The sequence below is a fragment of the Aegilops tauschii genome, chromosome 3 (genome assembly GCF_002575655.3).
Source record: "Aegilops tauschii subsp. strangulata cultivar AL8/78 chromosome 3, Aet v6.0, whole genome shotgun sequence".
Classification (NCBI taxonomy): Eukaryota; Viridiplantae; Streptophyta; class Magnoliopsida; order Poales; family Poaceae; genus Aegilops; species Aegilops tauschii.
Genome location: NC_053037.3, coordinates 513,530,959 through 513,555,496, shown reverse-complemented (window position 1 = coordinate 513,555,496; position 24,538 = coordinate 513,530,959). Strand labels below are relative to the sequence as shown.

The 24,538-nt window shown below is 48.4% G+C and overlaps 1 protein-coding gene across 1 annotated transcript; it reads left to right on the top strand.

The window, feature by feature from the left end:
- Positions 1 to 10,994: 10,994 nt before the first annotated feature.
- LOC109776102 (phospholipase A1 EG1, chloroplastic/mitochondrial-like) lies at positions 10,995 to 12,563 on the top strand. Its single transcript, XM_020334776.3, has one exon. The coding sequence runs from the start codon at positions 11,037 to 11,039 to the stop codon at positions 12,387 to 12,389; it is 1,353 nt and encodes a 450-aa protein (XP_020190365.3). The 5' UTR covers positions 10,995 to 11,036; the 3' UTR covers positions 12,390 to 12,563.
- Positions 12,564 to 24,538: the final 11,975 nt, after the last annotated feature.

Genomic DNA, 24,538 nt, shown 5'->3' with positions numbered 1-24,538 from the left:
TGCATATATCATGTCAATCCCCAAGTGGCACCACAGAGTACATTTACGGTACACGCACGTTGACTTTGTTTGGCGATGCGGCAAGGTGTGAGGTGACCTTTGGACCAGGCTGCACGCGCGTATGATTGAAGCGCAACGTCCTCGGCCGACAAATGTTATGGGAAGGTCCGAGTGAATCAGTAGAAAGGTCCTCTCACATGAAGCACAAGACCTTCACTCGCTCTCATCCACTTGTGGAGTTGTGGTCATGGGGCTAAGTGTTGTCCTTGGTGATGAGCTGCACGCATTCAATCCTCTCTGGCAGGAGAGTGGGCGAGGAAAATCAAGTAGTAGCAGTATAGTAAGCGTCCAAGTTGCTGCTGGTGTCTGACAACCGGAGGGTGACGAGGATACAGCCCCAATGACTTGAAATAGACAAAGATTTAGTAGCAGATACCTCATCCTGGCTTATAACAAATGTAGGCCGGCCCCAGCAACCAGCCGAAGTTGCCATGGCCCTTTTAGGCAAGGGGCCCAGCTATCATCATCTTTATCTCCTGAAAAAAATAAGTGCCAGAAAGCTGTGGCATGCACCAGATGAGAAAGAACCAAGGAAGGAATCCTGCCTGGTGACGAGAAGCGTAGCAAGTTGTTATCCCGATACAAGAGACACCTTTCTGCTAGCTAGCTAGCTTGACATGGTGGAATATTATCCAGGAGAACTGACGTGGACTAATGTATAAGCCCAAAAGGTGGCCGGAGAAATATTATTCGATTTGATCGATGCTGCCGCTGCTAGTAATCCATATCCCTCTCCCCCTTTCCGTCTCCGACGTTGTCGAATCCGTCTGACGTAGCGAACTGGGACAAGTTGGCAGGTGGAAAGAAATAAGAGAGAAAAATCTAGTTCCCGCTTTCCTTTTTCTGCACCGGACGGCCTGGCCTGCACTGCAGTGCAGGCGCCAAGAAGGTTCAGCTCCAGTTAACTCTCCGTATCCAACACCGCATCTGTCAGACATGGAAAATGGCGGTCGCCTCCCTGACCGTCCGGCAGGCGAGCATGCATGCATGGCCACGCCGGCGGCACGGGAAACTTCGCCGCGTGTCCCGTTTACCCTCTGCTTTTTTAGCAATGCAGGTCCGGCCGGGGTTGTGGATTGATCGCGGTAACCAGAAAGGCTTGACCAGAACCAGAAGGGAGAGAAGTCAGGGAAAAGTTACCCGGGTGCTGGTTGGTTGGTGTGATACGCACGGGACGACAGTTTGTCTTGTCATCAAGACGCTTTTAGGTGCGGTCTCGTTTTTGTCTTGGCCAGCCAGCCGATCGGCGAGAGAGGAGACCGCGCCGGAGATCGGACTCGCAGAAAGCGCATGGACGGTCCAGTGTTCGTAGTCTACAAGCGAAGCCCCTATAGCTAAGCTAGGCCCACCAACCCATGATCGACACGGCAAAAGTCGTCACACTTTAGCTTGTCCGTACGCACGCGCGCGGCGGTGCAGGTGTCGACCGGGAGCGCGCACAGACATCTCGTGGAGCGGCCCGAGCGCGCCACCCGTGCGGCCGAGGCGCGCCCGGCCGGCGTGGAGCACGTACACGGAATTACGGACGGCGCCGTTCAGACACACCTAAGCTACATTGTCAGTCAACCAACGCCGATCTCAGCTACGTGCGCGCGTATCTCATTCTCGCGTACGTGTTGCTATGTGAACCCGATCGAGGATCTCCCGCCTGGAAATACGTACAAGAATGTGACGCCGGACCGGTCCGTCGCGTAGTTAATTCAACCGGACCGGTCGAGCGATACGGCATGGGACCGAGATCGACCGACGAAGATCGCGCGCCTACGAGCTTCCTCCAGTGCTTGCGGAGTCGTGCCGCGCAGCGAAGGACGAGACGATCGAGCGTGACCCAGACGTGCTGTGCGAGAGCAAGCTCGGCTCCTCCAGCCCGTCGGTCGGTCTCCCGTGCGGCGGCGGCGGCCCAAGTCGTGGCAGCAGCCGCCGGGTTCTCACACGACCGGGCCGTATTCTACGCAAAACGAGCCGCACGCGCGCGTACGTGGCGCTCCGCGGGAGACCGCGACCCGTCCCTCCCTCCCTCCCTCCCTCCGTCCGGGGACGGACGTTGACGCCGCTAGCTCGCCCGCTAGCTATGGCCTATGGCTAGCTGCATACCCAACTCTCGGTCAAAGGGGGCCAATTAATACACACGCCACGCCGCACCGCTTACGCTACTTAATGGCCCCAACAAACAAATGCTCCTTCCCACACATCACTGTTAGCGAGTGTACTAGTGTCATGGTTACAACACTGCTCAACAAATACCATACATGATGCATCACTGTTAGTAACATTTTCTTTTTTGGTTAGGTGAAAGACAGGACATTGCTCAATGAATGCGCTATAGGTAACCCTGTCCGGTCTCTGGCTAGCTCGCTAATGACAGGCTTATATTTGTAGTCGCTCCTCCCGGCCGTTTGTGTGGCCCAGACGCGGTCTACGATCGCCGGACAGGAACCCCAGAAACCCCGTCGTCACCGACCTCGCGAACGCTCACGTACGTGTCAGCGCAGCTGTGCACGCACGCACGCGATAGCTGCTTAATTTCTTGCTTGTTCAGACCCGCCGGCCGGCCGGCCGGCCTACGTGTCAGTGACCCTTACGTGCGGAACTGAGCATGCTCTGCTGCGTTAGCGTACGTGACGAGTCTACCAGGCAAAAAGCGTACTACGTGATAGGCCGGCCGGGGTTAGGCTAGGGTATTAGCTTAGACCAAGATCGCCGGCGCTACGTGTGTATGGTTCCGGCGGGAGTCGGATGAAATATCCACGTAGCACGCGTGGTAGCGGGAGCAGTCGAGAAGTTCTCAGTTCCGGGTGGCCGGGATTCTCAAAAAAAAAAAAAAAAGTTCCGGGTGGCCGGCCGGCCGCACATGCATGCATGCACTGCACGCGTACGTACGGACCTGCATGTTGTTCCACGGCTGGTTGGAGCCGAGCCTAAATATTCGCAGGCGGCGGTAACCCGGGTCCAAAAGCGACTCCTAAACTACTACCCCTAACTAGCTAGTAGCTCCGTTAAGTTAATCATCATCCTCGTCTCACCTGACGTGTGACGCAAGCCCGGCCGGGTGCAGTGCATCCATCGGCTCGATCCCAATAACATCCGGTCGCGATGGGACCAAAGCAAACTTAGAAAAGACTCAAGTTGATCGTGGATCGTGGCCATGCATGCACCATGCAATCTACTCCCACATGCGTTGAGCCAACCTTGCTAGCTAGCTTGATCGCTCGACCGGCCGCCGGGAGACGGAAGTACGAGACGTCGGCGTTGGCGGCGGCGGTGACTCGCTCGCTGGTTTCCCGGCCCTTTCGGCCGGTCAATTCCTCCACCAGATTAACTGACCGGCCGAGCCAAACGGATCGCGATCGATCGATCGATCCACCGATCGGCGTCGACGTCGGCGAAGCCGCAGTAGAAACACATCGATCGGATCAGCATTTCCTCTGTCGCAGGCAAAGCGATTGATGGATGGCGACGCCGAGGGAGCCATCTCTTTCGTTTCCCTTTTCTCTTGAAATTACACCGATCGAGCCATCTTCTTCCCTGGCAATTTGTGTATTAAATTACCTTATGCGCTAGCCTGGCTGGCTGAAAATCCGCCATGTCGACGCACCGCAGGCGACACGTCGACGTGTAGCCTCAGCGACGATCCATCGCTTTCGTCTGTTGTCGTAGCAGTCTCGGGTGTAGGACGTAGATGGATAGCGCCAATGCACGCTAGGCTCACGGATTAATTGCTCCATGATCGGTCTTTACGTTTTTTGCATATAATACAGTACGTAGTAATATGCGGTGCGAACCCTGTTCGATTGCATGGACGAAGCCATCCAAGAGATCCTATATATGGCGGCCGACAAGGTTGAAAATTGAGAAGATAGGTGGTGGTGTTTGAGTGCTTCCGCCCAAAACCTAGGGGGCATGTGAGCATGAAATAATACAGTGTGGACACTATCATTCATTGTGCGAAGGATGCGTTCAGCGCAACCGTTTTGTTGTAAGGTGTAAGGGCATGTGAGATGAAGATGGATGCCGTGTTGTGCAAAAGAGTCACGCGAAGCGTGATTGTCGAACTCACGACCATTGTCGGTTTGAAAGGCTATGATGTAGCGTTGAAATTGGGTGGCAACAAATCATGGAAACAAGAGAGAATAGAAAACACGTATGATTCACGTCGCAAAGGAAAAGTCCAAACATAGTGAAAGTAGTCATCTAGCAAAACAAAATAATATTGAAACCTAGAAACACTTGTTATTGGAGAGGTCCGAACATCACCATGGACAAGAGCAAAAGTAAAACTAGCTTTGCTATCTGACTGTTTGAAAGGTAAACGAACGTGTTTCCCCAAATACAAGCATGACATGTTGTAGGGGGTGATTTATTACAAGTAAAATCAAAGGAAGAAATAGTCCTAGAGAGAGCATCATGTCTCGGGTGGCCGAGGAGTTGGTGCCAAAGGTCGGTGGTGGTAGCAAGGAGAGCTTGAGGTCAGCTAGTCAGTGTTTCCGACCTACATGCGTCATGGGTTGGAAATTTGGAGGATGGGAATGCCTCTAAAGGTAAAAGCGTTTGTATGGTGATCAAGGGGAGGATCCTAAATAAGGATAACTTGTTTAGGAGTGGGGGGAAAGGGTCGAATTTATGTGAGTTTTGTGGTGTCGCTGAGAGCATCGATCATCTGTTCTTTACATGCTCTTTTGCAAGATTCTTATGGAGTGTGATCTGTGGGACGTTGGGTAATCCCAAGTTACATCTATCTTTCTTCGATCTTTGTCAAAATTGGATACCATCCTATTCTTCTAAAGATAGGGTTGTTGTTTCTACTGGAGCTGCTGCTTTGATTTGTACAATTTGGAAAACAAGGAACATATCTTGTTTTCAACGTGTTTTTCTTTCGAGCTATCAATGCTATATTTACCCTATGCTCTTTGTTGAATTCATGGGTGATTCTCCATAAAAAAAAGAGCACAAAAATGCTTAAAGAGGTTTCCAAGAGCTTTCTCCGGTAGCAAACGAAATCTATGGAAGAGCCCATGGACGGAATCCATCTGCTCAAAGACTTTGCTTTGTCTTGCCTGAGTAGTTGGAGATCCCATGTTGCTCACAGCTTTCGACCTGTTCAAGTTTTGGCTGATGTACAAATAAATTGTTAAATTTGTTTCTCTTCATCGTGGTTGGTAGTTTTGCATCCTTTAGATGTGGTTATATGTCTAGAATGTAGGGTGTTGATCTTCAATTGCGGTGATGCATCAGTTCTGAGAGTAGTAGTAGTAAGGTGTTGAATTTGATGTATCCAGACTCCATTTTCATTATGAAAATGGGGGGGCATGGGGCCCCTTTCATCGAAAAAAAACATGTGTCATGGGCCCGCCCCTTTTTGCCTACCAACCAAGCCCGACCTGAGAGCAATATAGGCTTATACCAGGGTTTGGGCCCTCTCCCTCAAGAAGACTAGCTTGATAGGAGGGGACACCCCACCCATAGAAGTCGTGTTCAGCCTCCTCTCACAACTGATATGCGACTAAACCAAATAATTTCCCCCTCACACATCGGTCACCATGGGCTCGCTAACACCAGCGTTCTAGCCCACCGACCATGACCGACCACCTATTCCGGACATCTGGACTCCGATACCACTTGTTACGCAATCCTAGGTACGCTAACCGGCGTTTTCAATCCACATGCGGCATTGCCCATTCCATGAGCGTCTCGGCCCGCCAACTATGCCCAACCGAAGAGCAATGCATGGTTATAGCAGGGTTTGCCCCCCCCCCCCCCCCCCCCCCCCCAAAGACTAGGAGGGGACAGCCTCACCCATATAAGTCTTGTTCAGTTTTCTCTCACAATCGACGTGAGACTAAACCCAACAATACCCTTAGTTAACTTGTGCTCCTAGACCAACCTGCGTGCATGCAACATGTATACTCTGCAGAGAACCACGTTTGTGTACCTTGGTATAGACTTTCCTGAGCGTCTATGAGATGACACTCGGTATGCCCCGCTATGCTGGGCAGGGGCCCGGAATGCCGAGTCGCTTTTGTCGAGCACGATACTTGGCATACCCAATGCCGTTTTTCTGTAGTGATAGAAACCACAAACCGTGAATCATTGGCGCCTAGTATAGTTCACAACGCACAAACAAGATGCTGAGGTACTCCCTTTGTTTCTAAATGTAAGTCTTTTTAGAGATTTCAACAAGAACTACATACGGATGTATATAGACATGATTTAAAGTGTAGATCACTCATTTTGCTCGTACGTGGTCCGCATTAAAATCTCTAAAAAGACTTGTACGTAGCAACGAAGAGAGTGAATGGTATTGATCGAGACTCCGAAAGGCAAGGCAGTTTTCAAAGAGAGCACCAGCCGAAGAAGCAAAGGCTAGCTAGCAAGAGCAAGCAAAAGTAAAAAAGAGACGGAAAAAAAAAGAACATCTTAACTTGTGCGTGCAGCATATACTACCTAGCCGCCTGATCCGATCCGCAGGGGGAGGTGGACGTTAGCAGAGGAAGTAGTAGCAGTAGTACGCGCGCGAGTCTTGGAGCCAAATGAGGCCACGTCCTAGGGGGTTCATGGCTAGCTACATGGGACAGGCTCCCTCCCGTCCTACGCGCGGCACAGTAACCCCCATCCCGGGCCCGCGGCATTCAATGTCCAAAGGGGGGCCTTTCAGCGATCAGCGCATCGAATGTTCACCGGAGCCGGGGGCCGGCCGTACACACGGCCGATAGTGATGAGAGAAAGGGAGAGGGGGAAGATGTCAACCAGTGATGAGCGATGCCTACACCGCAGCGGAAACCGGCTACACGCCATCGCCAACCACACGGATGCCTACGCCACAACCGAGTTCAACACCAAGTCAACACTCGCGCTGCATGCCTGCATTTTTTATTCATCGGCGTCCCTTTTAGTTGAATCAAGGACGGGCGAGTCCAGTCCCCCCCCTTAAATCCTCCTGTCCACCCTCCCAGCGGCAGCCCATCGCTCTGTTTTCCGCCATCACCGCTGGCTCGTGATGCCAGCCCGCCCCGGCCACGTCGTGCGCTATGGAAAACATAGATCGTATACGTCTATAATACTGCTATACTGCTATCTGAAGTGTTCTTTTTTCTTTTTGAAATACCAACTGCATTTAGAAGCCTTTGTGCCAGCATAACAATTGTTCCCGTGATGCGTTAGCTAATCCTCTCATCACAATTATAGGCCGTGTCGTAGTACAACGTAGTACTGTCTTCAAGGTGAAACATTTATTGGCCATCATTTTTATGAAAACATGTTTTAAATTGGAATACTTGTATACTATTTCATAATAAATGCAGAAATATTGAGTTCATGTCATCAGCATTGGTAATTTTTCCTAGGTACTACTAGCAAACTTGAATATGCCCAAATGTTTTAAATATTGAAACGTGAATATCGCGTCGGGCTTGGTTAGGTCTTAGTCGATGCTATACTTGTAAGATCTTACATTGAGATCCCTGCAAAATTTTCTTTGTAGTTTTTTTCCTTTTTCTTTCTTACTAAATGATACTACCACCGTCCTGGTTTACCAGTCCCCATCGTATTTTGGATCAAAGTTTGACCACATATTTGATTTGCAAAATGTGAATGCATGTTATCAAAAATTATATTATTGGATTCGTATCTGAATGTACTCCCTCCGTCTCATAATATAATGTCTTACATTATGAGACGGAGGAGGTAGTTTCCAATAATATTATACTTGCTACTTATAATATATATTTTATTAGTTAAAGAGTCAATTACACCACAGGTGTCTGAAGTTGGCGAGAAAAGTCAGTTTGGTGCTTAAACTTACGGCATACATTGAACCGGTAACAAAACTTGGCTTCGATGTGCATCTACGGTGCAAATCATATTTGTATACGCACAGGGTGCTGACGATGCATGCCAATGTGGCGTGGGACCCAGTTTCAGTGACAGGCAGTTAGAGAAAAGGGGCTGTGGTTCGATTTTTCTAGAAAACACCCTGGATTTTTATCATCACGGAAAAAGCCACTTGTTTTTTTCTTAGACAAATACCTAAAATGTAGCTACGTCTCTATGACAGTTGGGGCCCACCCTGCAGAAAAGAGGAAACCAATATATGCAAAAGTCACAGCGGGGACTCGAACCGGCGACCTCAACTTAAAATGGGGTCCGTGCTAGCCACGCCTCCAAGTTTGGCTTCATCTCTCACTGGAATAGACAAACTTAATTACCAATATATGAGCACGAAAATGGGGTCTAAATGGGCAGCAGCAGCCGCGGACCATTTTTCACATGATATTTTGTTAGTTCATAAATACTAACAAAATTCACATTTATTATTTTATTTTTAAAAAAAAATTACGTAAAAATTAATATAAATAATAATATGTCTGGTAAAGAGAATACACGAATATTTTTGGTGAACACATTAATATAGCCTAAAAATAAATGAATATATTTTGAAATAACATTTTTATAATTTATAAATATTTTCTAATTATATGTTTGTTTAAAATAATATGTGAATATTTTTGGGATAAAATGAACATTCTTTTAAATAAGAACAGTTTTTATAATTACAAACATTTTTTTAAACCGGGCATAACCCCTTTTCATTACTGTGACATAACGGAAATATATCAGTCCAGAGAAAGAGACAGGAGAGGGGAGAGCGGGTTCGAGCATCATCGGGAAACCCACTGTGAGCACTCGCCATCGAGATTACCCACTGCAGGACGAAAACCTGGCGACACCATATATCAGTTTAACTGGGCACAACAACCCCTACATCCATCATAAACGAGATGGGCTGCATTGAACATTTGTATGAATATTATTATTAGTTTAGATATTTTTACAGAATTCTAGGAAAGGATTCCAAGTGCCATAGTGACGTTTCATTCGTTTTTTCAAGAAAAAAATTTGAGTGTCATTTTGTGAGTAAAATAAAATTCCAGGATGGGTTTCACAAAAAACCGAAGCACACGCCCTTGCATGTGCCTTCCAGTCATTGACATTGGGTCCCACGCCATGTTGGCGCGCCTCGTCATCACTCTATGCGTATACAAACGCGATTAGCACCGTAGATGAACGCCCAAGCCAAGTTCTGTCACCGGTTCAATGTAAGCCACAAGTTTTAGCACCAAACTGACTTTCCTCGCTAAGTTCAGACACCTGTGGTGTAATTGACTCTTAGTTAAACCGTGGTCAAAATATGATGTGGGACTAGTAAACAAGAACGGAGGTAGTATATGACTTGACTGAGTCTTAGTTAAGTCTCATTCGACTGAGACCTAGTAACACCCTAACTAAGTGGTCAAAAGTCGCTATAAATTCAACACACAGAAAGAAAAAAAGAAAGAAAAAAAGAAAGAAGAAGACCAGCTAGTAGATGGATAGGCCAAGCAAGGGACGTGGACGGGGCCACGTCGCTGGCGTTGACCCTCGGCGCCGCGCGGGAGGCAGCGTCGCGGTTGGGCGCTAAACGTCCCCTCCCGCGGCATTAATCCCCCCGCATTAGCAATGTCGTCGCGGCCTAAACCTTTTCGCGGCAGACCTTGGCAGGCATGGGCGGGGCGGCCAACCGCTAATGAAACCCCAAAGCGCGGCTGGCGGGGGCGTCCACGTACGCGGCGCGGCCCCGGGCGTGGACTCCGTTCGCCCACGTAGCCCCCGCGACGACCTCAACCGGCGCCCTTAATTGCGCCATTAATCGCCGAGGGACGGGCGACCGATCGAGCGAGCGAGCTTTTCGGCATCAATTCGCCTCGCTCCGCCGTGGCGTAGGTCGTACTGCTGTCTAGTGCCCCCCTACGACGACCTTGGGCGCGGGTGGATGGAAGGAATGATGGATGGTGACGGTGGCGCGGCGCGGCGCACGTCCTCGCCGCCGTGCTGCACTCAACCGTGTCCCCGCTCCTGCCGTGCCGGTGTTCTGATCGGCGACTCCTCCGACTCCTCCATTGTAGGAGCTGCAGGGTTCACTAGCCCGCCATCTAACCAACAGTTTCTGTCAGCTTGCTCAGTTAAGCTGTCCTGACTGTAATTATTAAGCAATTGAGGTGAATGTACTACTGTAGCTAGCATCTCACTAACCAACAGAGAGTCTCTGAAAGAAAAGACCGGCCCTTCAGTTCAGGCTTGAGCCAGGGAGGGAGCTGAGCGCTGCTCTGCTTCCACTGAGGCAGCAGCATATCCATCTGCCCTGCCTGAAAACATGGGACTAGCTCAATTTTTTATGTGATCCTGAGAAATCAAGGCCAGGCAGGATCCAACCAATCTGAGATTCCGTTCCTCCCGGTCACCACTCATGAGTTGAATAATAACAATACGATTATGATTATGACCATAACCGTACACATCTACTACGCATGCCTGTCAATCCCCAGCGCCAATCCCAGCACAAAGTACCCTGTCCAATTGTCCAAGCCATCGGTCGAGCAGTCAATCGCTCGCCGAACATCTCCGATGGATGAAAACGATCTTTCCACGGCGGTCAAAAACTTAAACTCCACACGGGACGAGAATTACGTGCCAGGCGTTCCAATCATCCGCCCCGCCCAATCGCTAGCAGCAGCCGTCGTCGTCGTCGTCGTCGTCGCAGCTCTTCTCGATTTCTCTTGGGGTTTTGCCAGTCGATCGAGGTGCGGTGTGGGGAGGGGAGGTTGCGCGGCTTTCATGGCCAAGTTGGTTATCATTCCGAAAAGGCGCGCAGCGAGCGGCAGCGGCAGCGGCAGCTTCCCCCCCTCCCTTCCTTCCTGACTGGCTTGGAAAGTCACTCACTGTACCTTCTCTCTTCCCGCGAGACGCACAGCACGGATTGAGACATGCGTGCAAGCCACCGCAAGCCGAGTCGTCCCGCCCGCGGACCCTTTATATGCCCTCCCGCGCGCGCGCCCCATGCATCATCATCATCCTCGTCGCTGCCATTCTCCCCCTCCCCCCTCCCCCTCTCCTCTATGGTCTTGGCGTTCCCACCGCCTCCATCGCGCCGCACCTGCTAGCTCATGGCCTTCGCGCCCGCCACAAACGCCACCACCTCGATCGCAGCAGCAGCAGCAATGGCGCTCAAGCCGCAATGCGCCGGACGTCAGCCGATAAGCCGCGCGGCGCGGTGCAGAGCGGCCGCGGCTCTCACGGCGGAGGGCTGCGCCTCGACATCGGCGATCGCGGCGGCGCCGGTGGCGCCGAGACGTGGCGCGCGGAGGACGCCGTCCGTCGCGGGCATGTGGCGGCAGCTCCAGGGGTGCGACGACTGGGAGGGGCTGCTCGGCCTCGACGGCCCAGCGCCGGCTCTGCTGAGCGAGGTGGCGCGGTACGGCGAGCTGGTGGACGCCTGCTACAAGGCATTCGACCTCGACCGGGCGTCGCGCCGGTACCTCAACTGCAAGTACGGCAAGGAGCGGATGCTGGAGGAGGTTGGCATGGCCGGCGCCGGGTACGAGGTGACCAAGTACATCTACGCGGCGCCGGACGTGATGACCGTGCCCACCATGGAGGCCTCCACCAGCGGGCGCGGCCGGTGGATCGGCTACGTGGCGGCGTCCACGGACGAGATGACCCGGCGGCTCGGGCGGCGGGACGTGCTCGTCTCGTTCCGCGGCACCGTCACCCCCGCCGAGTGGATGGCCAACTTCATGAGCTCCCTGGAGCCGGCGCGGCTGGACCCCTGCGACCCGCGCCCGGACGTCATGGTGGAGTCCGGCTTCCTCAGCCTCTACACCTCCGCCGACAAGACGTGCCGCTTCGGCGGCGCCGGGAGCTGCCGGGAGCAGCTCCTGCGAGAGGTGTCCCGCCTCGTGGACGCGCACTCCTCCTCCTCCTCCAAGAAGCCGGGCGAGGAGGTGAGCGTGACCCTCGCGGGCCACAGCATGGGCAGCGCCCTCGCGCTGCTCCTGGCCTACGACCTGGCGGAGCTGGGCCTGAACCGCGCCGCGCCCGTGACCGTCTTCTCCTTCGGCGGGCCTCGGGTGGGCAACGCGGCCTTCAAGGCGCGGTGCGACGAGCTGGGCGTGAAGGCGCTCCGCGTGGCCAACGTCCACGACCCGATCACCAAGCTCCCGGGCATCCTCCTGAACGAGGCCACGACGGGGGTGCTCCGGCCGTGGCGCGCGTCCTGCTACACCCACGTCGGTGTGGAGCTCCCGCTGGACTACTTCAGCGCCCGCGACCCCGCCGCCGTGCACGACCTCGGCACCTACATCGCATTGCTGAAGAAGCCGGCGGCCGCCGCCGAGGCCGGCGGCGGCGTGGTGGGCAAGGTGCTGGACTTCGTGGGGCGGCAGCGCGCCGGCGCATTTCAGTGGCAGTACGCGGCTGTGCAGATGGGCGGCCTCGTCCAGACCCTGGGGCTGATCTGACGACCTGGCCCCGCAAGCTTCACACCACGCCGTGATTACTTACTAGCATAGGAATTAACCTCTGATTTAACCGGCCGGCTACCGATCCTCGTCCAAGATGTTTCTAGATCTTTCTTCCTGTACATACAAGCCAAGAGAGATCGCAAGCGAACACAGATTCTTTCGTTCCGATTCCATCTCCGTCGTGCTCTGCTTCTTCATTCTCGTGTCCAATTTTCGCTCTACGCACTGTGAGAAGTGTGAGCCAGTGAACATCAGTTCCTCCAAGCTATAAACGGGAAAGCCGACATGGTCCGTTCGGCTGGAAGAGTTCCGTTGGGGTCGCCAAGCAGCACTCCTGGCCCTGGCCCGGGCCCGCCACGGAGATACGCGGGGCGTGTGGGTCTACGAGAATCCCCTGCCCGAGCCTGGCCGTTGGATTCCGTAGCGGACGGAGGGGATGATGTGCTCACCTAACTGAACCGCCCGCGAAAATACTCTTGGCGTACTACCGCGTATGTGTCGCGGGTGGGCCAGCGCGAAATTCGTTGCTTGAGAGGACGTGACTCCGATGACGAATTTTGTTTCTTTCTTTTCTGCGAGGAAAAGGCGCTGGCTCGCTCACGTAGCATACGCAAGGATGCCTCCACGCATTTTTTCCATTTTTCGGAAAGTGGCGTCCGCGGAATAATAACAAGTACGTTATCAGACAGTAATGGCGTCTCCAAGAAAAAAGAGAGAAACGTATGCACTTTTGCAGGAATATTCCAACATGTTTTTTTTTTCTGTGAGGGAAATATTCCAACATGCTTAGAGTATCTACAGTCGTGATGGGCAATTCCGGCCCCTCAAACGATCGCGGACGCGGCCGAGTGTGTCGACGAACACTGAGTAGTCACGCCTCAAATAATGCACTCCACACCGGGATACCTTAAATTAGAAACCTCAAATCCATATGATTACGTGCAACGTAGCTATCTTCAAACGGAGCTCGTCCGGTCGCCGTGGCCATGTCCGGCGGCCGTCTACGCTCCTCAGAGTGTTGGTCCGGTCGCCGGCAATGTAGAGTATGGCATGAGACACGAGCTGGCTCATAGGGCTCAAGGCGTCGTCGTCTCCCATGCCCTACTCTTCCTCGTCGGAGACCGGAACCCGTTGGGTACCGGTGGACGTCAGATCGATGATGGATCCGTCCTGGGACAAGCCGGCGACATCCACCACGACGCACTTGCGGTGCACGGACTGGTGCACCATACGGGGCGTCGGAGAATGCGACTACGCCTTGCCGACGTCCACTGCCACGAGGGCTGCCGCTGCCTCCCGCGCCCGCCGCGCCATGTTTGCGTCAGACGATGACGCCCACGGTGCGTCCATGGCCTCGGCGCGCCAACGGAGGGGTTGTGCATCCGCCACCGCGTTCGGACGCCAGACGGACCGCACAACCTCCGGTGAGGCAGCGATAGCTGCCCTACCGCCAGATCCATACGCCATTTGGGTGGACTCAATGGATTCCCGATGGAAGGAGTCCAAGCGCTGCCGTGCACGGGCCTCCTCCCGGGAGTGACGGAGCGTAAGCCGGACAACCATCTCCTCCTCGGGGCCCCGTGGGATGAGCTCGGGGTCAACGGATCTGGAGGTGAAGGATTCGGATCCGCTGCCCTCCATTCCGGAGACGAGTTTGGGTCGCGAAGGGGAGTGGAATGAAGTGGCTAGGGTTTGGCCGGCAAGCGGATGGGGAGGAATATATGTGGGGTCGGGCGGGCCAGTATGGGCCGGGACCGATGTGGCGGTGCGTCTGGGCGCCCCTCCGCCTCATATTTGGGCTGGATGTGAGGGGTGCTGGTCAGGTCGGGTGTTTGAGCTTCATTTGAGGCGCCCGGCTGGGTCGAAATTTCGTGACCAGTCAGTGAGCGGGCGGCCTGAACAGGCGTTTAAGGAGGGTTTGGAGTGCCGGGCTGTAGATGCTCTTAGTCGAATACAGATTGACTAAGCTTATGCTGTAAAATACCCGCAAAAAAGAGAAGCTTGCGATATAAAAATGTTACAATGAGGGTATTATATCTATATCGTGCCTATTTTCAGGCGTGGCAATGTGTTTGTCCCTTATTGCTATGCGCATCTCTTGATGCAGAGTCCGTAGTATCCTCGAAAAAATTGGTTAGCACAGCAATCCTTTTTTTTAACACTCCTTTTTTTAAAAAAAAGCCTATTGATTTTAGACCTGGTTAGCAGAGCAATCCTTTTCTCGGAAAATAGTGCTCGCCACACCGCGGATACAAATGGCAGTTTTCCCGCAAAAATAAAAAAGAATACAAATGCAGGTTCGGATGAGACGAGACGCGGGACTCAAATTAATCAATGTAGCAAGGTAGCATGCATCCAGTTAAGCATGGACGCCAAACTCCTACCCTACTCTAATTGTATTGCGGTATGTCTGCTACTGCTCAGTCCGGGGCTTTTCGTGTACTACTTTCTAGTACATGCCGATTTATCGTGATTCAGTTACAGCGGCCTTGTAGCTGGAACTCGATTTTTTTTTTTTTTTTGCGAGATAGCTGGAACTCGATCTTTCGGTCACGATGATTGAATTCGTGTGCATTTGAAAAGTACGGGCACGGAAACACGAGGACAAACGTTTCGATTCGTTCACACCCAAGTCTTATAATAGCCTTGTTTTGGTGCGTTTCCGAACTTGTTAGCTCGTCACGGTGATGCCTGCCTATCCAATCCTGGAGTTCCTGGTTGCTTTCCACTCGGATTTTGTTCGTCCTACTCTTCTAATCTAAGCTACGCGCCTTGTTTGATTATTTCTTAAGTAATTTTCCTTTTGACCCTTCCCTGGATATAGTATTTGTTTGTTCGGGATGAGATCACCCCCTCCTGTCCGATCAAAACCAAAACGCAGAAATATTTATTAATAGTTAATAGAGGGATCGCACATCTAGCGCTGGTCAATCACAATACCTACCTTTCGGCAGACCACTGTGCATCGTTCTTATTTGTATACTCGAAACAATGAGCGTACTTTGGTGCGTCGTTGGTGTTGTTGGTCTTTTTTAAATACTCCCACAGTTTTTTTTTAGGGAAAATACTCCCACTGTTTTAAATATAAAGTTTATTATTTTTTGACAAGTCGTTTGACCAAATTTATCCAGAGATATATCAATATCCATAATATCAAATTGCTATCATCAGATTCATCATGAAATGGATTTTTTGTATTTTATTTATTTAGAATTGTGAATGTTGATATTTTTGGCTTCGAACTCGGTCAAAGTTAAATAAATTTGATTTTTGAAAAAACAAATACATCTTATATTATAGAACTACAGAGTATTTGGTTTGGCGAGTGGTCGAGATGGTGGAGTGAGTTTTTCATTTATTTATAATATGGATTTTGGTGGGCCTTCCGTAGTGTGATTCTGTTCTAAGTCCGTGTCTGCGTGTACTATTTTGGTGCTACAATATCCAATGTAGACACTTCTTTTTTTAGATGATGAGAGAGTGCGCGAGATTGATATATTTTTATAGGCCGGTTGCTCCTGATTGATTTTAAAATCATTGACCTAGTCAACTCATAAACCAAATCTAAAATTGAATACCCAGTCGAAGGAAAAAATCTGCAAAGTTAAGGAGCATATAGTGAATTAAAGAAATTCAATGAGAGAGCTTCTTGAGAAATTATCGATCCGGTCAAAAACAGATGACCCAATTCTACATTGAAGACCTCAATTAATTGTGAGGCATTTAAAATTAGAAAGCATAATGTATTTATATATAGATATATAAGAAATGTACGTCGTTTTAGTAAGCTGTCCAGATCATCACTGTACATTGGAGCAATTTCTGTTTTTTTTTGCAGAAAATCAATTTCTGTTATTTTAGGAGTACTTGCTACAAGCAAAGATGGCGAACGTAAAATCTGAGGCATGTATATTGGGTCCATGAGAGCATCCCCAATAGCCCCCCATTTCGCGGCACCAAAAATTGATTGGAGTAAAATTTACAACATCAAAAAAGTGATTTTTTATGGCACACAAAAAAGTCCATCTCCAACAGTTACCTCAAAATAAGACACTTTGAACATGCAAACAATTTTGTGAAAGACACATTGCACAGTTTATTTTAAACATCCAAACATTCCAACGATTAAAACTAGATAAACACAGATAAAGATCACCCTACTACGTACTACATGATTCCTATACATCACTACTCGTCCGACTTATAGTCGATGTAGATAAAGTTCCAAAGTGTCCTGGTCTCCTCATCAGAGGAATCCAACTTCTCCTCCTCGCCCGACTCAAGGTTGATCACCGTTGAGGAGTCAGGCTCGTCCTCCTTCTTGACATCATTCTTCTTCCTCTCATGGTCTCACTTCCAGAAGAATCCCATATCGTACCGGACATAATGCGGATTCTCCCCCACGAACCTCGCCATAGTCTCTGCATCGCTCTCGCCGAGAACCATGCGTATCTCCCTCTTCTTATTCTCCTCATTGCAGGGCACAATGGCCACCGACAGACCGACAAACATGTTAAACATCCAAACATTGCAACGAATAAAACTAGATAAACATAGGCAAAGATCACCCTACTACTTGATTCCTAAATATCACTACTCGTCTGAGTTATAGTCGGTGTCAATAGAGTTCCAAAGCGTCATGGTCTCCTCAACAAAGGAGTCCAACTCCTCATCCTCCTCCTTCCCCTCCTCTTGATCGTCTGACTCAAGGTTAATCCCCGTCGAGGGGCCATCCTTGTCCTCCTTCTTGAGAACCTTTTTTTTCTCATGGTCTCGCTTCTAGTAGAGTTTCGCCTCGTGTTGCATGCACTTTAGATTCTTCGCCGCGAACCTCGCCATAGCCTCTGCATCGCTCTCAAGGGAACAATACGTATCTCCCTCTTCTTCTTCTCCTCATTGTAGGGCACATTGGTCACCGTCGGACCGACAAACTCCGCATCCTCCCGGGATGCAATCACTAGGAAGTTCAACTCCTCCTGAACCGCTAAGCGGCGATGTCGTAGGCACGCGCGGCGATCTCCGTCGTCGGGAACATGCGGAGCGAATACAACTGGCCGTCAAATTGAAACTCTACATCGGAGTGGTACTGCCCTAGTACCTCAGCCATTCCCAAGAGGAGTCACCCCTAAGCGGTAGTAGGATTGGCACTTGGAGCGGTGGTGTCGGTCAAAACAGGTGAGCAGTACTAGTGTGCGGTACTACCGGTCAGGCAGTGCTAGTCAGAGTAATGCTCCCACAAGGGGAGCGGTACTACTGCCTAGCACAATGGTATTACCGGTGTACATTTTTAGCACTTTGGTAGAATTTGGATCTTTCCTAGAAACTGTTTGGAAGGAATTGTGGGTGCAATATATGTTTTATGTACATGCTTTGATTCCACCCATACCGATGTGGTCGATGATCACAAGATGAAGATGAATGCAATGCGCTTGAAGATGGATGCAATGCGCTTGAAGATTAAGAAGATTAGAAAATATGCCATTGACAATGAGGCTTGGTATCATTATGCCGTTGGATTAATTGTTACCTTAGTTGTGATCTTCATCGCATTTGTTGTGATGAGGGTAAGTTTTCTCTAGTGTACTTAGCTTACTTTCCTCCTAAATGGCATAACTACATAAGTTAGACAAAAAATGAGCTATACTTAGCTTTCTTTCCTCAAAAATGTCATGATAATCTTTGTTACCTCCAAAATGATATAGACTCACCTTACTTTCCTTGAAAATGACATAATAACCTTAGTAAGCTCCTAAATGACCTATTTACCAAGCTTACCTCTAAAATGACCTACACTTAGCATTTTTACCTAGCTTAGCAATAAAATGGCATTTTTACCTACCTTATGAAGGAAATATGCCCTAGAGGCAATAATAAAGTTGTTATTTATATTTCCTTATATCATGATAAATGTTTATTATTCATGATAGAATTGTATTAACCGGAAACTTAGTACATGTGTGAATACATAGACAAACATAGTGTCACTAGTATGCCTCTACTTGACTAGCTCGTTGAATCAAAGATGGTTAAGTTTCCTAGCCATAGACATGAGTTGTCATTTGATTAACGGGATCACATCATTAGAGAATGATGTGATTGACTTGACCCATTTCGTTAGCTCAGCACTTGATCGTTTAGTATGTTGCAATTGCTTTCTTCATGACTTATACATGTTCCTATGACTATGAGATTATGCAACTCCCGAATACCGGAGGAACACCTTGTGTGCTATCAAACGTCACAACGTAACTGGGTGATTATAAAGATGCTCTACAGGTGTCTACAAAGGTGTTTGTTGGGTTGGCATAGATCGAGATTAGGATTTGTCACTCCGAGTATCGGAGAGGTATCTCTGGGCCCTCTCGGTAATGCACATCACTATAAGCCTTGCAAGCAATGTAACTAATGAGTTAGTTGTGGGATGATGCATTACGGAACAAGTAAAGAGACTTGCCGGTAACAAGATTGAACTATGTATTGAGATACCGATGATCGAATCTCAGGCAAGTAACATACCGATGACAAAGGGAACAACGTATGTTGTTATGCGGTTTGACCGATAAAGATCTTCGTAGAATATGTAGGAACTAATATGAGCATCCAGGTTCCGCTATTGGTTATTGACCGGAGACATGTCTCGGTCATGTCTACATAGTTCTCGAACCCATAGGGTCCACACGCTTAACGTTTGGTGACGATCGGTATTGTGAGTTTATGTGTTTTGATGTACCGAAGGTTGTTCGGAGTCCCGGATGAGATCAGGGACATGACGAGGAGTCTCAAAATATTCGAGACGTAAAGATCGATATATTGGAAGGCTATACTCGGACATCGGAAAGGTTCTGAGTGGTTCGGGTATTTATCGGAGTACCGGAGAGTTACGGGAATTCGCCGGGGAGTATATGGGCCTTATTGGGCTTTAGGGGAGAGAGAGAGGGGCTGCCTAGGGCAGGCCGCGCGCCCCCCAAGGCCTAGTCCAAATTGGACTAGGGGGAGAGGCAGCGCCCCCTCCTTCCTTCTCTTCTCTCTTCCCCTTCCTTCTCTCCTACTCTTACTACTTGGAAGGGGGGGAATCCTACTCCCGGTGGGAGTAGGACTCCCCAGGGCGCGCCATAGTAGAGGGCCGGCCCTCCCCCTCATCCACTCCTTTATATACGGGGGAGGGGGGCACCCCATAGACACACAAGTTGATCATTGATCTCTTAGCCGTGTGAGGTGCCCCGTCCACCATAATCCACCTCGGTCATGTCGTCGTAGTGCTTAGGCGAAGCCATACGCCGGTAGCTTCATCATCACCGTCATCACGCCGTCGTGCTGACGAAGCTCTCCCTCGAAGCTCTACTGGATCGTGAGTTCGTGGGACGTCACCGAGCTGAACGTGTGCAGATCGCGGAGGTGCCGTACGTTCGGTACTAGGATCGGTCGATCGTGAAGATGTACGACTACATCAACCGCATTATCATAACGCTTCCGCTTTCGGTCTACGAGGGTACATGGACAACACTCTCTCCTCTCGTTGCTATGCATCACCATGATCTTGCGTGTGCGTAGTAAATTTTTGAAATTACTATGTTCCCCAACAGTGGCATCCGAGCCAGGTTTATGCATAGATGTTATATGCACGAGTAGAACACAAGTGAGTTGTGGGCGATACTCGTCATACTGCTTACCAACATGTCATACTTTGATTCGGCGGTATTGTTGGATGAAGCGGCCCGGACCGACATTACGCGTACGCTTACGCGGGACTGGTTCTACTGACGTGGTTCGCACACAGGTGGCTGGCGGGTGTCAGTTTCTCCAACTTTAGTTGAATCGAGTGTGGCTACGCCCGGTCCTTGTTGAAGGTTAAAACAACACATACTTGACGAAATATCGTGTGGTTTGATGCGTAGGTAAGAACGATTTTTGCTCAGCCCGTAGCAGCCACGTAAAACTTGCAACAACAAAGTAGAGGACGTCTAACTTGTTTTTGCAGGGCATGTTGTGATGTGATATGGTCAAGACATAATGCTAAATTTTATTGTATGAGATGATCATGTTTTGTAACAGCGTTATCGACAACTGGCAGGAGCCATATGGTTGTCGCTTTATTGTATGAAATGCAATTGCCATGTAATTGCTTTACTTTATCACTAAGCGGTAGCGATGGTCGTAGAAGCAATAGTTGACGAGACGACAACGATGCTACGATGGAGATCAAGGTGTCGCGCCGGTGACAATGGTGATCATGACAGCGCTTTGGAGATGGAGATCAAAGGCACAAGATGATGATGGCCATATCATATCACTTATATTGATTGCATGTGATGTTTATTCTTTATGCATCTTATTTTTCTTAGATCGACGGTAGCATTATAAGATGATCTCTCACTAAATTTCAAGGTACAAGTGTTCTCCCTGAGTATGCACTGTTGCGAAAGTTCATCGTGCCGAGACACCACGTGATGATCGAGTGTGATAAGCTCTACGTTCACATGCAACGAGTGCAAGCCAGTTTTGCACACGCAGAATACTCGGGTTAAACTTGACGAGCCTAGCATATGCAGATATGGCCCCGGAACACTGGAGATCAAAGGTCGAGCGTGAATCATATAGAACATATGATCAACATAGTGATGTTCACCATTAAAAACTACTCCATCTCACGTGATGATCGGACATGGTTTAGTTCATATGGATCACGTGATCACTTAGATGATTAGAGGGATGTCTATCTAAGTGGAAGTTCTTAAGTAATATGATTAATTGAACTTTAATTTATCATGAACTTAGTCCTGGTAGTATTAGCATATCTATGTTGTAGATCAATAGCTCGCGTTTAGCTCCCCTGTTTTATTTTTTATATGTTCCTAGAGAAAACTAAGTTGAAATATGTTAGTAGCAATGATGCGGATTGGATCCGTGATCTGAGGATTATCCTCATTGCTGCATAGAAGAATTATGTCCTTGATGCACCGCTAGGTGACAGACCGACTGTAGGAGCAAATGCAAACATTATGAACGTTTGGCAAGCTCAATATGATGACTACTTGATAGTTTAGTACACCATGCTTTACGGCTTAGAATCGGGGCTTCAAAGACGTTTTTGAAATGCCACGGAGCATATGAGATGTTCCAAGAGTTGAAATTAGTATTTCAGACTCATGCCTATGTCGAAAGGTATGAGACCTTTGACAAGTACTTTGCCTACAAGATGGAGGAGAATAGCTCAGCTAGTGAGCATGTGCTCAGAATGTCTGAGTACTACAATCACTTGAATCAAGTGGGAGTTAATCTTCCAGATAAGATAGTGATTGACAGAGTTCTCTAGTCACTATCACCAAGTTACTAGAACTTCGTGATGAACTATAATATGCAAGGGATAACGGAAACAATTTCCAAGCTCTTCGTGATGCTGAAATCGATGAAGGTAAAAATCAAGAAAAGCATCAAGTGTTGATGGTTGACAAGACCACTAGTTTCAAGAAAAGGGCAAAGGGAAGAAGGGGAACTTCAAAAAGAACGGCAAGCAAGTTGCTGCTCCCGTGAAGAAGCCCAAAGCTAGACCCAAGCCTAAAACTGAGTGCTTCTACTGCAAAGGAAATGGTCACTGGAAGTGGAACTGCCCTAGATACTTGGCGGATAAGAAGGATGGCAAAGTGAACATAGGTATATTGGATATACATGTTATTGATGTGTACTTTACTAGTGTTTATGGCAACCCCTCGGCATTTGATACTGGTTCAGTTACTAAGAGTGGTAACTCGAAACGGGAGTTGCAGAATGAACAGAAACTAGTTAAGGGCGAGGTGACGATGTGTGTTGGAAGTAATTCAAAGATTGATATGATCATCATCGCACACTCCCTATACTTTCGGGATTAGTGTTGAACCTAAATAAGTGTTATTTGGTGTTTGCGTTGAGCATGAATATGATTTGATCATGTTTATTGCAATAAGGTTATTCATTTAAGTTAGAGAATAATTGTTGTTCTGTTTACATGAATAAAACCTTCTATGTTCATACACCCAATGAAAATGGTTTGTTGGATCTCGATAGTAGTGATACACATATTTATAATATTGAAGCCAAAAGATGCAGAGTTGATAATGATAGTGCAACATATTTGTGGCATTGCCGTTTGGGTCATATTGGTGTAAATCGCATGAAGAAACTCCATTTCGATGGACTTTTGGAATCACTTGGTACTTGCGAACCATGCCTCATGGGCAAGATGACTAAAACTCCGTTCTCCGGAACAATGGAGTGAGAAACAGATTTGTTGGAAATCATACATACTGATGTATGTGGTCCGCTGAATATTGAGGCTCGCGGTGGGTATCGTTATCTTCTCACCTTCACAGATGATTTGAGCAGATATGGGTATATCTACTTGATGAAACATAAGTCTGAAACATTTGAAAAGTTCAAAGAATTTAAGAGTGAAGTGGAAAATCATCGTAACAAGAAAATAAAGTTTCTACGATCTGATTGTGGAGGAGAATATTTGAGTTACGAGTTTGGTCTTCATTTGAAACAATGCGGAATAGTTTCGCAACTCACGCCACCTGGAACACCACAGCGTAATGGTGTGTCCGAACATCGTAACCGTACTTTATTAGATATGGTGCAATCTATGATGTCTCTTACCGATTTACCACTATCGTTTTGGGGTTATGCATTAGAGACAGCTGCATTCACGTTAAATAGGGCACCATCTAAATCCGTTGAGACGACACCATATGAACTGTGGTTTGGCAAGAAACCAAAGTTGTCGTTTCTTAAAGTTTGGGGTTGCGATGCTTATGTGAAAAAGTTTCATCCTGATAAGCTCAAACCCAAATCGGAGAATTGTGTCTTCATATGATACCCAAAGGAGACAGTTGGGTACACCTTCTATCACAGATCAGAACGTAAGACATTCGTTGCTAAGAATGGATCCTTTCTAGAGAAGGAGTTTCTCTCAAAAGAAGTGAGTGGGAGGAAAGTAGAACTTGATGAGGTAATTGTACCCGCTCCCTTATTGGAAAGTAGTTCATCACAGAAATCTGTTCCTGTGACTCCTACACCAATTAGTGAGGAAGCTAATGATGATGATCATGTAACTTCAGATCAAGTCACTACCAAACCTCGTAGGTCAACCAGAGTAAGATCCGCACCAGAGGTACGGTAATCCTGTTCTGGAGGTCATGTTACTTGACCATGACGAACCTACGAACTATGAGGAAGAGATGATGAGCCCAGATTCCGCGAAATGGTTTGAGGCGATGAAATCTAAGATGGGATCCATGTATGATAACAAAGTATGGACTTTGGTTGAGTTGCCCGATGATCGGCAAGCCATAGAAAAATAAATGGATCTTCAAGAGGAAGACAGACGCTGATAGTAGTATTACTATCTACAAAGCTAGACTTGTCGAAAAAGGTTTTGACAAAGTTCAAGGTGTTGACTACGATGAGATTATCTCACTCGTAGCGATGCTTAAGTCTGTCCGAATCATGTTAGCAAATTGCCACATTTTATGAAATCTGGCAAATGGATGTCAAAACTACATTCCTTAATGGATTTTTCAAAGAAGAGTTGTATATGATGCAACCAGAAGGTTTTGTTGATCCTAAAGGTGCTAACAAAATGTGCAAGCTCCAGCGATCCATTTATGGACTGGTGCAAGCATCTCGGAGTTGGAATATACGCTTTGATGAGTTGATCAAAGCATATAGTTTTATACAGACTTGCGGTGAAGCCTGTATTTACAAGAAAGTGAGTGGGAGCACTACAACATTTCTGATAAATATATGTGAATGACATATTGTTGATCGGAAATAATGTAGAATTTTCTGGAAAGCATAAAGGAGTATTTGAAAGGAGTTTTTTCAAAGAAAGACCTCGGTGAAGCTGCTTACATATTGAGCATCAAGATCTATAGAGATAGATCAAGACGCTTGGTAAGTTTTTTCAATGAGTACATACCTTGACAAGATTTTGAAGTAGTTCAAAATGGAACAGTCAAAGAAAGAGTTCTTGCCTGTGTTACAAGGTGTGAAATTGAGTAAGACTCAAAGCCCTACCACAACAGAAGATAGAAAGAGAATGAAAGTCATTCCCTATGCCTCAGCCATAGGTTCTATAAAGTATGCCATGCTGTGTACCAGATCTATTGTAT

Excerpts from the sequence above, each read along its gene's own strand:
- LOC109776102 (XM_020334776.3), top strand. The coding sequence starts at position 11,037 with ATGGCCTTCGCGCCCGCCACAAACGCCACCACCTCGATCGCAGCAGCA.